At 45.2% G+C, this 14,457-nt stretch overlaps 1 protein-coding gene across 2 annotated transcripts in view; it reads right to left on the bottom strand.

Annotated features, from left to right (window-relative positions):
• Positions 1-7,310: 7,310 nt before the first annotated feature.
• The window catches only part of SP1 (Sp1 transcription factor), a 30,747-nt gene continuing 23,600 nt past the window's right edge, over positions 7,311-14,457 (bottom strand). For both annotated transcript variants that reach the window (XM_039472410.2, XM_074402683.1), the window contains exons 5-6: positions 11,737-11,936; positions 7,311-10,989 (exon numbers count right to left, since the gene is read on the bottom strand). In XM_039472410.2, coding sequence (XP_039328344.1) covers positions 10,676-10,989; positions 11,737-11,936 — 514 coding nt within the window. In that variant the 3' untranslated portion in view covers positions 7,311-10,675. The remainder of the gene's footprint in view (positions 10,990-11,736; positions 11,937-14,457) is intronic.

Raw genomic sequence — 14,457 nt, 5'->3', positions numbered from 1 at the left:
CGATCTCGGCTCACCGCAACCTCCGCCTCCCGGGTTCAGGCAATTCTCCTGCCTCAGCCTCCTGAGTAGCTGGGATTACAGGCACACGCCACCATGCCCAGCTAATTTTTTGTATTTTTAGTAGAGACGGGGTTTCACCATGTTGACCAGGATGGTCTCGATCTCTCGACCTCGTGATCCACCCGCCTCGGCCTCCCAAAGTGCTGGGATTACAGGCTTGAGCCACCGCGCCCGGCAGTTTTTTTTTTTTTTTTAGACAGAGTCTCACTGTATCACCCAGGCTGGAGTGCAGTGGCACAATCTGGGCTCACTGCAACCTCTACCTCCTGGGCTCAAGCGATTCTCCTGCATCAGCGTCCCAAGTAGCTGGGACTACAGGTACCCATCACCACGTCTGGCTAATTTTTGTATTTTTAGTAGAGACGGAGTTTCACTATGTTGGCCAGGCTGGTCTTGAACTCCTGACCTTGTGATCTGCCGCCTCGGCCTCCCAAAGTGCTGGGATTACAGGTATGAGCCACCACGCCCAGGCCAATTTATCAGAATTTCTTAAAAACACATTGAAAACAGTAACAATGGTAAATTTTGCTATGTGGATTTTACTTTAAAGAGGGTCACATTGCTTCATAGGCTGAACAAATAACCAACCACTACTGAGGTAGTAACAGATTTCTTATCAAGCACCTGCTATGTGCTGGGGCACAGCTAGAGCTATGCATTTTACAATCATCTCATCTAATTCTCCCTGAAATATTTATTATTATTATTATTTCCACTTTATAGGTAAGAAAATTGAGCTTAGGTAAGTTGCCCAGGGTCATTCAGCTAGGAAAGCGCTGGGATTTGAACCCAGGCAAGTCTGACTCCAAAGTCCAGGCTCTGTTCTTTGCATTACACCATACTGCCTGAAACACGTACATAATTCAACAATGAAAAAAATTACTGGCCCGGGTGCGGTGGCTCACGCCTGTAATCCCAGCAGTTTGGGAGGCTGAGGCGGGTGGATCACCTCAGGTCAGGAGTTCAAAACCAGCCTGGCCAACATGGTGAAACTCCATGTCTACTAAAATACAAAAATTAGCTGGGCGCGAAGGTTCGTGCCTGTAATCCCAGCTATTTGAGAGACTGAGGCAGGAGAATTGCTTGAGCTCATGAGGCAGAGGTTGCAGTAAGCTGAGATTGCACCATTGCACTCCAGCCTGGGCGACAGAGCAAGATTCCGTCTCCAAAAAAAAAATTTACTACTTACTACTATACTTGGACATTTGAATTTTTTTTTTTTTTAATAAGAATCATGTTAGTCAGGCTGGTCTTGAACTCCTGACTTCAGGTGATCCGCCCAAAGTGCTTGGATTACAGGCGTGAGCCACTATGCCCTGCCAATATTTGAATTTAAATTGTCAAGAAAATATGCACCATTAATTGATGGCCAACAGGCCACCAACTAAAAAGGAAGGGTACAGTTCAAACTATCACCACCAGAGGTCAGCAGAGGAGAAATTCCCAGCTGCTGTGAGAGGGCAGAAGGTACCTCCTCTGAGGACTAATACACATAGTACACCTTGTACATTTACTAAGCTGCAGGGACTATAAAATGTGAAGGGCAGGCACAGGATATGGAGAGTTTCAGCATGGAGATGGGAGGAGAGGGCTATGGCTTGTTCTGCAATAGAGATCGAGGAGTCCAACTGCACCAGACTCTTTCCCAGAGCAAGAAACAACAGAAATAGGCCGGGCACGGTGACTGACGCCTGTAATACCAGCACTTTGGGAGGCGAAAAAGGGCAGGTCACCTGAGACCATCCTGACCAACGTGGTGAAACCCCGTTTCTACTAAAAGTACAAAAATTAGCTGGGCATGGTGGTGCGCGTCTGTAGCCCCAGCTACTCGAGAGGCTGAGGCCGGAAAATCTGTTGAACACAGGAGGCGTAGGTTGCAGTGAGCAGAGATTGCACTCCAGCCACTGCACTCCAGCCTGGCGAAAGAGCGAGACTCTGTCTCAAAAAAAAAAAAAAAAAAAAGAAGAAAAGAAACTCCAGTGGCTCATGCCTGTAATCCCAGTACTTTGGGAGGCTGCGGTGGTGGATCACCTGAGGTCAGGAGTTCGGACCAGTCTGGCCAACATGGAGAAACCCATCTCTACTAAAAATACAAAATTAGCAGGGCATGGTGGCGCGTGCCTGTAATCCCAGCTACTTAGGAGGCTGAGGCAGGAGAATTGCTCAAACCCAGGAGGCAGAGGTTTCGGTGAGCCAAGATTGTGCCATTGCACTCCAGCCTGGGCAACAAGAGCGAAACTCTGTCTAAAAAAAAAAAAAGAAGAAGAAGAAAAAAAGAAACAACAGAAATAGGTAATCACTTCCACACCTGTGAGCATCTGGCTCCCTGAGATTAGAGTCAGTGGGGATTTATCTGTTTCCCTAGCTTTCTGTCCCCCTAGTGGCTGCCTGGAAACCCTTTTCTTGGAATGATCTGCTTAGACCAGGGATGATAATCTGAGTACGGACTTTTTCTTTTCTTTTCTTTTTTTTTTTTTTTAATTTTTCTTTTTTTTTAAAGAAGGGATTTCACCATGATGGCCAGGCTGGTCCTGAACTCCTGACCTCAGGTGATCCACCCACCTCAGCCTCTCAAAGTGCTAGGATTACAGGCGTGAGCCACCGCGCCTGGCCTTTTCTTTCTTTCTTTCTTTTTTTTTTTTTTTTGAGACCGAGTTTCGCTCTTGTTGCCCAGGCTGGAGTGTAATGGCTCGATCTCGGCTCACCGCAACCTCCGCCTCCTGGGTTCAGGCAATTCTCCTGCCTCAGCCTCCTGAGTAGCTGGGATTACAGGCACGCGCCACCATGCCCAGCTAATTTTTTGTATTTTTAGTAGAGACGGGGTTTCACCATGTTGACCAGGATGGTCTCGATCTCTTGACCTCGTGATCTACCCGCCTCAGCCTCCCAAAGTGCTGGGATTACAGGCTTGAGCCACCGCGCCCAGCCTCTTTTTCTTTTTTTTGAGATAGAGTCTCACTGTTACCCAGGCTGGAATGCAGTGGCACAATCTTGGCTGACTGCAACCTCTGCCTCCCGAGTTCAAATGATTCTTGTACCTCAGCCTCCTGAGTAGCTGGGATACAGGCGTGCATCACCATGTCCAGCTTTTTTTTTTTTTTTTGTATTTTTAGTAGAGATAGGGTTTCACCATGTTGGCCATGTTGGTCTTGAACTCCTGACCTTAGGTGATCTGCCTGCCTCTGCCTCCCAAAGTGCTGGGATTATAGGTGTGAGCCACTGCACCTGGCTTGAGGACTGACTTTTTGATTCTGGGGTCTTTCTTCTGGGCACCTGCACATGAAAGGAAGAGAAAATAGTTGTGAAACACCAGCTAGAGGAATGACCAGGGCTGGAGACAGCCGCCCATCCTTTCTTGGTCCCTTCCAGGAGTCTGCGGGGCCTTGCCAGTAAGGTGGAATGTTGTACTTCCAGCTACTTTCTTTCACTGGCTCCCAGATCAGATAAGTCTGGAGTGCTGTGTGTGGTGGGGTTGAGGGGAGGTTTGAAGGTGAAATAGCTTCTTATGTCTGGAATGTCTTAGGAGACTATCTCGTCCAGAGTGGGAGCAGGGTAAGGATCAGGCAGAAAGGCAGTCTCCTCACCCAGAGCTTTGAATAACTAGTTCTTTCCAAGATAGAAACATTCCAGTCAGGTTTATGGGAACTATACCTGCTCTGGGCTGTTACATTTTAGAGTTAAGATGCTATTAGAGCCTGGGCGCTGTGGCTCATGCCTGTAATCCCAATACTTTGGAAGGCCATGAGTTTGAAACTAGCCTGGGCATGTACATAGTAAGACCCCCATATTTATTTAAAATTTTTTATTTTAAAAAATTTTTGGCCTGGCGCGGTGGCTCATGCCTGTAATCCCAGCACTTTGGGAGGCCAAGGCAGGAGGATAACCTGAGGTTAGGAGTTCGAGACCAGCCTGGCCAAGATGGAGAAACCCTACCCTGGCTCTAAAAAATAAAAAAAATTAAAAAAAATTAATTTTTATGTATTTATTTTTTTCTAAGCTATTCAAACCTGTGTACTTATATATTATTTAAATTTTTTTTTTTTTTTTTTTTTTGAGATGGAGTTTTGCTCTTGTTACTCAGGCTGGAGTGCAATGGCGGGATCTCGGCTCACCGCAACCTCCGCCTCCTGGGTTCAGGCAATTCTCCTGCCTCAGCCTCCTGAGTAGCTCGGATTACAGGCATGTGCCACCATGCCCAGCTACTTTTTTGTATTTTTAGTAGAGACGGGGTTTCACCGTATTGACCAGGATGGTCTCGATCTCTTTTTTTTTTTTTTTTTTTTTTGAGACGGAGTTTCACTCTTGTTACCCAGGCTGGAGTGCAATGGCGCGATCTCGGCTCACCGCAACCTCCGCCTCCTGGGCTCAGGCAATTCTCCTGTCTCAGCCTCCTAAGTCGCTGGGATTACAGGCAAGCGCCACCACGCCCAGCTAGTTTTTTGTATTTTTAGTGGAGACGGGGTTTCACCATGTTGACCAGGATGGTCTCGATCTCTCGACCTCGTGATCCACCCGCCTCGGCCTCCCAAAGTGCTGGGATTACAGGTTTGAGCCACCACGCCCGGCCCTTATTTTTTTTTTTTAAGACAGGGTTTCACCTTGTGGGTCAGGCTGGTCTTGAACTCCCGACCTCAGGTGATCCACCTGCCTTGGCCTCCAAAGTGCTTGGATTACAGGCGTGAGCCACCATGCCCGGCTCAATGCCAGTTTCTTAATTTTGACAATGTACCATGGTCATGGTTAACGATGAGGGAGACTGGGTAAGGATTATATGGAAACTCTGTCCTAGCTTTGCAACTTTTCTGTAAATCTAAAATTATTCAAAAATAAGAAAGCATATGGGGGAAAAAAGTGCTGCCCATTTGACTTGGTCCTCCACATTTCCATGTAGTTGTGGCACACTGATCTGATCACAAAACCATTTATCTGGGAGTTAAGTGTAGGGCAACTGCACTGATTAACACGTGTATGGGAGCACAACACAGTGTAGCTGGAAACCTTTGTAAGGTTCAGAGTATGAAGTTTTAAACATACACTCTCCCCATTCCCAACCCTCATCAATACACCAGAGACATGGCTTTTTATTAAAAAACTTTTTAATTGGTTTACAAAGGAGGCTACAGACTACATTGAAACTAATCTTTGTACAAAAGGCAAAAAAAAAAAAAAAAAAAAAAAAAAAGCCCCAAAACACCCAGAGACAAAAGGTAGGAAAGACAAGGAAGGAAGATACAAAAGGAGCAGGAAGAAACTTACTTAAGGACAAGATTAGCATCATACATACCTAAGAGTTGGGGGTGATGGGGAAGAGCAAGAGAGAGCATTTAAAAGCATTTATCCACACAGCCCTGGTGATAATTGGATTGGAATCAACAAACGCAGCATGAGATTAAGAGGTTTTAAAAGGCAACAGTGGTGTGGACTGGTTATTGCCAGTGTTAAGAAAGAGAAATTAACTTGGGTTTTTAGGCACCAGAGATCAGAGCACCACCCCTCCCTTACAGAGGATGACAGACTTAGGAAGAGGAAGCAGGCCCTGGGGCAGCTGCCACTGGTGTGTGTAGATCTCTCCTCAGGTCAATCTCAGCATATCTTCCCCAAAGTCTTTGTGCCCTAGACTCTAGGTAAGGGCTATGGGATTTCACTGGGAGAAAGGGATGATCAGAAATATGAAGATCCACCCTTGTCCACAATGTTCAAGGGCAGTCACGGGAATTTGGAGCACTGGGAAGACAGAGCCCGTATCCCTGGGAAGAAGGCACAGTGTAATTCCTGAAGGCAAGGTTTGGGAAAGCACACATCCCAGGAGAGGTATCAACAAAATCCTCACTACTTGCAGCCCTAGTCTAATCCCATTTGTTAGGCCTTTTTTTTTTTTCCCCCTGATACTTAGCTAGGATTTAGGGCAGCTGAGGGGCAGATCATTACACCTCTACTCCCTTAGCAGAGACAAGGAAGACTGAGGCTGTTTGATAATGAGGAAAGGGAAAATGGAACAAAATACTCCTCTTTCAAATGAACACTGTGGAGAAAATTTTTCTGGGTTTGGGGAAGTCAGAGTGGAGAAGACTTAGGGGAGTAAGTAATAAAGTCAGGGACTCCCCCTTTTTCCCCTTTCCTTAACTTGGATCTAAGACAAGTGAGCCAAATTTGGAAGAGGGAGTAGGAATTTAAGCTTAAGGCTGCTTAATGTCTTCCTGGGGGCTGGTGTTTTGGGAAGGCAGACAAAGAGAAACAGGTCAACCTCAAAGCTGGTCTGCTCATCCTCCTAAAAGAGGTCTGGTATCTGTGGAGTAGAGCCAAGAGCGAGGCACCAGAGAGAGCACAGTCTCCCAAACAGAAGTAATAACCGGCTCATATTTTATCAGCTGTTTTCAAAAGCAATGTTTTCCGGGGTTGGAGAAGTGCCATATCCTCCTCCCTTTCCCCAAAGCTACTGCTGCCACCTTTCATCCTGGTACATAAGTTACTGGCTCTCTTCAAAGGGAGATAAATTCTGAGATTTCACATTTTCCCTCTCAACCCCAAGAAGCTACCCAGCTTCAGTGAGGGGGAAGGAGAGCTATGCAAAGGACCCCTCACTTGAGGCAGCTAGACTGTCCTTATTTCCTTGGTACCTGATCTCCAAAACTCTTGATCTGATCCCAAGGTCCAAAAGGCATCAGGGTACTTACAACTGAAAATTTCAAGCAAGTAGCACCAGGGCTCCCCCTAAGCATAACAGGGGCCTGATTAGCACCCCCAGAAGAACCCCTCAAAAGGTATATAAATTTATTGCATCCTAGCAAAGAGCTGCAGCTTCCAGTATTCACACGATGTGAAGATACTACAAATACAAAATATATTTTGAAAGTCAAACACCTGCAGTTCATAGTGCTTTCTTAGATTTGTTTAAAAAAAATACAATGCTTAGTTTCCGATATAGGATATACAAAAGCAAAAAATATATATGTATATAGTAGAAATAAATCAGCCATAGTAATTTACAGCTTTTGTCTCCAACCCTCCCCTAATCATAATCTTTATCCCACACTTTAATATATACTTTCTGGGATCAAAGGTTCAATTTTTTCTGAACCAGGCTGAGAAATACCCATTAAATTGCATTCTGTGTAGCACTCACAGAGTGCCTGTGGGAAGTCCCTGAAGGAAGATGGTGTGTGTTGTTACTGTTCTGGATAAAAAGTGAGACAGTCAGTGACAAACAAATGAATATGAATGGGCAACCTGAAAGGATGAGGAAATGAGTGTTTTACTATCTCACCACTCTTCTGGGCATCCCCTGCCCTGCAAGGTTTGGTCATCTTAAAAAAAAAAAAATTTTTTTTTTTTTTTTGAGACGGAGTTTCGCTCTTGTTACCCAGGCTGGAGTGCAATGGCGCGATCTCGGCTCACCGCAACCTCCGCCTCCTGGGTTCAGGCAATTCTCCTGCCTCAGCCTCCTGAGTAGCTGGGATTACAGGCACGCGCCACCATGCCCAGCTAATTTTTTGTATTTTTAGTAGAGACAAGGTTTCACCATGTTGACCAGGACGGTCTCAATCTCTTGACCTCGTGATCCACCCTCCTCGGCCTCCCAAAGTGCTGGGATTACAGGCTTGAGCCACCGCGCCCGGCCATCTAAAAAAAATTTTAAAACTCATTCAAAAAAATGAAAAAAAAAACTCGAAAAAAAAATTCAGAATCAATTTGCCTGTCATTACATTAATTTCTATTGACCAGAAGTTCAGGGAAACGGGGTTTTTCTGTAATGAGCTCCTAACTCAAGGAATGTAGGCTCCTAACTTCCCGTGAAAAAGACTGAGTGGCTCACTACTGCTAGGAGACAAAAGAAGCAGCTACTTCTGTTTGGGGGCCTAACAAGATATTGGATCTGGAGCTTCCTTGGTGAGAACAGGGCAAGTGGAAATAATTAGATACAATTCACTCATGGTAATGCTAACGAAGAAGTTTGAGGGTAAACCAGCAGCTTTCCATTCAAGAGAAGTATCAAATTACCTTCTATAAACTTATATCCTCAGCATCATTACACTAGTTTATATCTAATAATTTCATACTGGAGAAGATTCCATTTCTTGAAATGCACTAGCAAAATACTGTACACTCCAGTGAGTTACCCTGCCCCTTTCCTCCAAAAGATGCCAAAGTACATGATTATAGACATAAAATAACAGGTACTGAATTCTGCCTTTCAGTGAGAATAAAGTGTATGATAGTGGCTGGGCATGGATGACTTGTATGTCAGCGTTAATAGAAGTTGATCTGGGGAAAGTTCCTTGCAATAGTTCCTGAGCTTAAAACAGAATTACATTTGTGGAGAAAGGACCAAATGGAGTGAACTATTGTTTAGAGTATTAAGTTACTGTATTTCAGGTTAAACAACAATACATTTACCCAAAACTTAATTTGGATGGATTTTATATAAAATATATAATAAAATCATACCATCATCTATTTGTAGCCAAAGTAAAAAGACTTATGAAAAGAATAAGGACTCTGCTATAGATCTGGATGTTGGCATCACTTTCAAACACAAAAATAGTTTCTTTTTTAAAAAAGTTACAGTAGAACATCCTCCATTCATAATTGTAATTAATTTAGCATAAGCAAAGAAATGACCTTAGGAACATATCCAGGTTTTAAGATAGATTTCTAGGTAGTGGGTCTGAAAGGCATTTTGATCTGATTTATTTTCCAACAATTTCAAATATAATCTCTCATCTGTGTGTAGACATATACAGGCATAAACACACATTCACACAGACAGTCATACAAAAACACTTGCTTTCTATCAGATCAGGGTAATTTTTTTTTTATTGCAGGTCTCTTTTAATATTGGCTAGCAGAAAACCTATCCCCAACCTAACAGATTACACACACACACACACACACACACACACACACACAGCCATTTTGCCGTATTTCCTCACAGTGAAAAGCTCTCTAACAAGGTACCAGAAGATTGAGAGAGACAATGCTTTTATGGCTGGGCCTTGAGGACAATTCTGGTTGCATTTAAATCTCAGTGCCAAATGCACTAGGTTCCCTGCCGTTATAATTTTTGGATCAGTCTCTTCTGGAATCAGGTCATGGAGAAAACAGGATGATTTCTCCCCATCTCTCCTATAAACCACAGTGGTAAGACAAGATTTCTTTTTGTTCTGGGCTATCATTCTTATGATCATGTGCTTCCTTTTCCCTTAGGAACCACCCAAGAACATACAATGAAGTTAAGGGAAAAGATTGTTAAGAACCACTGTTCTGCCACTAGCACATGCTCTGGAGGAGTTCTGCAGAATGGAAACCTCGAACAGATTCATTGGCTGATGCTCCTTCTCAACAATGGAAAAGAACCTAGTGGGGATGTTCAAAAGAAGAAGTGTATTTCCTTTCAGAATATAAACTCAGAAGCCCACGTTAAAACTTAGAACTACCTTAGAAGATAGTGATATCAATGTCCAAATACTCCACTAACTCCTGAACCTGACTACCATGAGTCATTTCCTCTTCTCAGCACATGATTTTCCTAGTGAAAGCCCCCTACCTATTACTGGACCATTTTTTGACAGTTTATACCATCTTAGCCAAGATTATTATCTTCAAAGAGTCTCTTGTACAATTCCACTGAAAGACTCCTAATTCTCAATGCTTAGAACAGCTAATGAAGGGAGATGCCTTTGACTCTCCAGCGCCAAGAAGGTGCCTGCGTCAGTAGTATTTTTAATACTCCCTCCACAGCTACTTCAAGCATCAGCCTGGGCTTCAAGGTTTTTCCATTCTGCTGCTGGAACTAAGGTCTTTAAAAAATTGACAGAAGTGCCTAATCCAGGCACCAACAAAAATAAAACATGAAGTGATCAGATGAGAGAATGTGAGATGGCAACAGCTGAGTCAGGAAAGGAGTGCAAGAAGCTGATCCCAAATAAAAAGACAAAATTATGAAAGGAAAAACATTATGTATGTATATATAAACTAAAAGCAGAGCATATGAATGCTTAATCTGGTGGGAAGCCAAGACAACATCTACAGAAAAGCTTGATGTGTCACAACAAGGCTCAGCCATAGGGAAATAAGGCAATATAAAAAAAAAAATGACCAAGGTATTTTGGTCACAGAATGGTCTTCTTCCTCCTCCCAGCCAACCCCTGTGAATGCATCTCTATATATCTTTATATATATATATATATATATATAATAATATAGAATCTGTTTTTTGTTAAAAAGTATTTCAATGATCATATATATTTATCAAGGCATGATGGCTTTAGGAAACGGGCGGGGGGTGATCCATCATGGAAGAGCTGAGAAGAGAAATGCAGGAAGGGTAGGCCGGAGTAAGAAGTTTAAGAAGAAACTGGGGTCAAACAAATGCTCATCAAAGGGTGGCACCAACAGAATTTTCACTAATGTTTCCCACCTTCAAAGAGGCACTGATGATACAGATGGGTGCCAGGACCCCATCTCTTCTCTTGTATCCCTCTCCCAATTCTTCCCACCACCATGCATTTTAATGCTTCATGGCTCTCTCTTCCCACATGTCTCTTGGACCCATGCTACCTTGCATCCCAGGGTTGATGAGTATGGCCCATATGTCTCTGGCCCCAGGTGCCTGATCTCAGAAGCCATTGCCACTGATATTAATGGACTGCAGATCCGCCACCTGCATGACGTTGATGCCACTGTTGGCAAGACGGGCAATGCCCTCTGGACAGATGGCCTCCATGGCTACCATGTTGGTGGTAATAAGGGCTGAAGGAGTGGCAGTGCCACTGCCTTCTGAACCTGCCCCACTGTCCAGGGGCAAAGTGCCCACACTCAGGGCTACACCTGGGCCACCCTTCTTATTCTGGTGGGTCTTGATATGTTTTGACAGGTGGTCACTCCTCATGAAGCGCTTAGGACACTCAGGGCAGGCAAATTTCTTCTCACCTAGGTAAAGGAAGAAAAGAAGCTGACATGTTAGGAAGTAAGATTACCTTACCTAATTCACTGCTTTCAAACTCTACTAGGCTGAATAAGGCCAGTATGACAAGATGATTAAAAACAAGAAAAATCTTGAAGTATCTTTTCCTTTTGGTTGGGGGGACGGGGAAGAAAAGTAGATAAAGGTTAAGGAGTACTCAGTAAGGACAGTAGAACTTAGCAGAAAAGTAAGGCAAGGCAAAGACTAAGAGTAATGGTTTCAATACTTTGCCTTCAAAATCCCACTCAAAATCTAGCTCCTTCCTTTTTTTTCTTTGAGACAGAGTCTTGCTCTGTCACCCAGGTGGGAGTGCAGTAGGGCAATCTCAGCTCACTGCAACTTCCGCCTTCTGGGTTCAAGTGATTCTCCTACCTCAGCTTCCCAAGTAGCTGGGATTATAGGTGCCCAACACCAAGCCTGGCTATTTTGTATTTTTAGTAGATGGGGTTTCCCCATGTTGGCCAGGCTGGTATCGAACTCCTGACCTCAAGAGATCCACCCACCTTGGCCTCCCAAAGTCTTGGGATTACAGGCGTGAGCCATAGTACCCGGCCCTCCTTCCTTTAAAAGTTTTCTAGATTAACTCCAATTCCATTTGTGACCCATATAATTCAGTTTCAAATTAAGTTGCTAAGAAATTTTAGTTATTTTGTAAGTGTATTTTGTGTTTTTCATTCTATTACTATTTTTCTCTCCCACAGGCTCTTGCTCACCTGTGTGTGTACGTTTGTGCCTCTGCAGCTCATCCGAACGTGTAAAGCGTTTCCCACAGTATGACCAGGTACACATAAATGGTCTCTCGCCAGTATGCCAGCGCAAGTGTGCCCGCAGGTGTGAGGTCTTGCCATATACTTTCCCACAGCCTTGGATGTGGCAAATATGCTGTTTCTTTTTGCCAGGATCCCCTGAACCCCTAAAAGTGAGAATACAACTATTTATCATTCATTCTAGAGACAGAAACTAAAGAACCACAAAGTATCAACAGCAATTACCCAACCTACACCAAACTTACTCAAACTGTTTCGTTTTTTGTTTTTTTTTTTGAGACAGAGTCTCACTCTGTCGCCCAGGCTAGAGTGCAATGGTGCGCTCTTGGCTCAATGGTGCGCTCTTGGCTCACCGCAAACTCCCCCTCCTGGGTTCAAGCAATTCTCCTGCCTCAGCCTCCCAAGTAGCTGGGATTACAGGCGCGCCACCACACTCAGCTAATTTTTGTATTTATATGTAGAGACTGGGTTTCACCGTGTTGGTCAGGCTGGTCTCAAACCCCTGACCTTGTGATCCGCCCGCCTCAGCCTCCCAAAGTGCTGGGATTATAGGTGTGACCAAACTTTTATTTTCGAAAAAGGCTTCCGTTTGTTGGTTTTTGAGACTGAGTCTCTCTCCGTCACCCAGGCTGAAGTGCAGTGGCACAATCTCAGCTTACTGCAACATTTGCCTCCTGGGTTCAAGTGATTCTCCTGTCTCAGCCTCCCAAGTAGCTAGGACTACAGGTGTGGGCAACCACGCCGGCTAATTTTTTTTTTTTTTTTTGAGACGGAGTTTTGCTCTTGTTGCCCAGGCTGGAGTGCAATGGCGCGATCTCGGCTCACGGCAACCTCCGCCTCCTGGGCTCAGGCAATTCTCCTGCCTCAGCCTCCTGAGTAGCTGGGATTACAGGCACGCACCACCATGCCCAGCTAATTTTTTGTATTTTTAGTAGAGACGGGGTTTCACCATGTTGACCAGGATGGTCTCGATCTCTTGACCTCGTGATCCACCCGCCTTGGCCTCCCAAAGTGCTGGGATTACAGGCTTGAGCCACCGCGCCCGGCAATTTTTTTTATTTTTAGTAGAGATGGGGTTTCACCGTGTTAGCCAGGATGGTCTCGATCTCCTGATCTCGTGAGCTGCCCACCTGGGCCTCCCAAATAGCTGGGATTACAGGCGTGAGCCACCGCGCCTAGCTAAGGCTTCATTTTTTTTTGTTGTTCATTCTGTTCTGTTTTTTTGAGATGAAGTCTCACTCTGTCGTCCAGGCTGGAGTGCAGTAGCATGATCATAGCTCACTGCAACCTCTCCCTCTCCTTCCCAGGTTCAAGAGATTATCTGGCCTCAACCTCCCAAGTAGCTGGGACTACAAGTGCACGCCACCAGGCTCAACTACTTTTTGTATCTCTAGTAGAAACGGGGTTAGCCATGTTGGCCAAGCTGATCGCAAACCGCTGACCTCAGGTGATGAATCCACCTGTCTCTGCCTCCCAAAGTGCTGGGATTATAAGTGTGAGCCACTGTGCCAGGCCAGAGGCATTTTTTTTTTTTTTTTGAGATAACTTTCACTTTTGTTGCCCAGGCTAGAGTGCAATGGAACTATCTCAGCTCACCAAAACCTCCGCCTCCCAGGTTCAAGCGAGTCTCCTGCCTCAGCCTCCTGAGTAGCTGGGCTTACAGGCACACAACACCACGCCCACCTACTTTTGTATTTTTAGTAGAGACAGGGTTTCTCCATGTTGGTCAGGCTGGTCTTGAACTCCTGACCTCAGGTGATCTGCCCGCCTTGGCCTCCCAAAGTGCTGGGACTACACCATGCCCAGCCAATGCTTCTTTTTAAAAAGACTTCTAGGCCGGGCGCGGTGGCTCAAGCCTGTAATCCCAGCACTTTGGGAGGCCGAGGCGGGTGGATCACAAGGTCAAGAGATCGAGACCAGCCTGGTCAACATGGTGAAACCCCGTCTCTACTAAAAATACAAAAAATTGGCTGGGCGCGGTGGCTCAAGCCTGTAATCCCAGCACTTTGGGAGGCCGAGACGGGTGGATCACGAGGTCGAGAGATCGAGACCATCCTGGTCAACATGGTGAAACTCCGTCTCTACTAAAAATACAAAAAACTAGCTGGGCGTGGTGGCGCGTGCCTGTAATCCCAGCTACTCAGGAGGCTGAGGCAGGAGAATTGCCTGAGCCCAGGAGGCGGAGGTTGCGGTGAGCCGAGATCGCGCCATTGCACTCCAGCCTGGGTAACAAGAGTGAAACTCCGTCTCAAAAAAAAAAAAAAAAAAAGACTTCTAGGCTGAGCAAGGTAGCTCATACCTGTAATCCTAATACTTTGTGGGGCCAAGGCAGGAGGATTGCTTAAGCACAGAAATTTGAGACTAGCCTGGGCAACACAGGGAGACCCTATCTCTATAAAAAAATTTAAGTTAGGCCAGCCAAGGATGGCTCAAGCCTGCAGTCTCAGCAGTGAGGTGGGCAGATCACAAGGTCAAGAGATGGAGATCATCCTGGCCAATATGGTCAAACTCCATCTGTTGGCCGGGCGTGGTGGCTCATGCCTATAATCCCAGCACTTTGGGAGGCTGAGGCGGGTGGATCATGAGGTCAAGAGATCAAGACCATCCTGGTCAACATGGTGAAACCCCGTCTCTACTAAAAATACAAAAAATTAGCTGGGCATGGTG

The sequence above is a fragment of the Saimiri boliviensis genome, chromosome 7 (assembly GCF_048565385.1).
Source record: "Saimiri boliviensis isolate mSaiBol1 chromosome 7, mSaiBol1.pri, whole genome shotgun sequence".
Classification (NCBI taxonomy): Eukaryota; Metazoa; Chordata; class Mammalia; order Primates; family Cebidae; genus Saimiri; species Saimiri boliviensis.
Note: the sequence above shows the minus strand (reverse complement) of the source record. Positions and strands in the feature narration are given on the sequence as shown.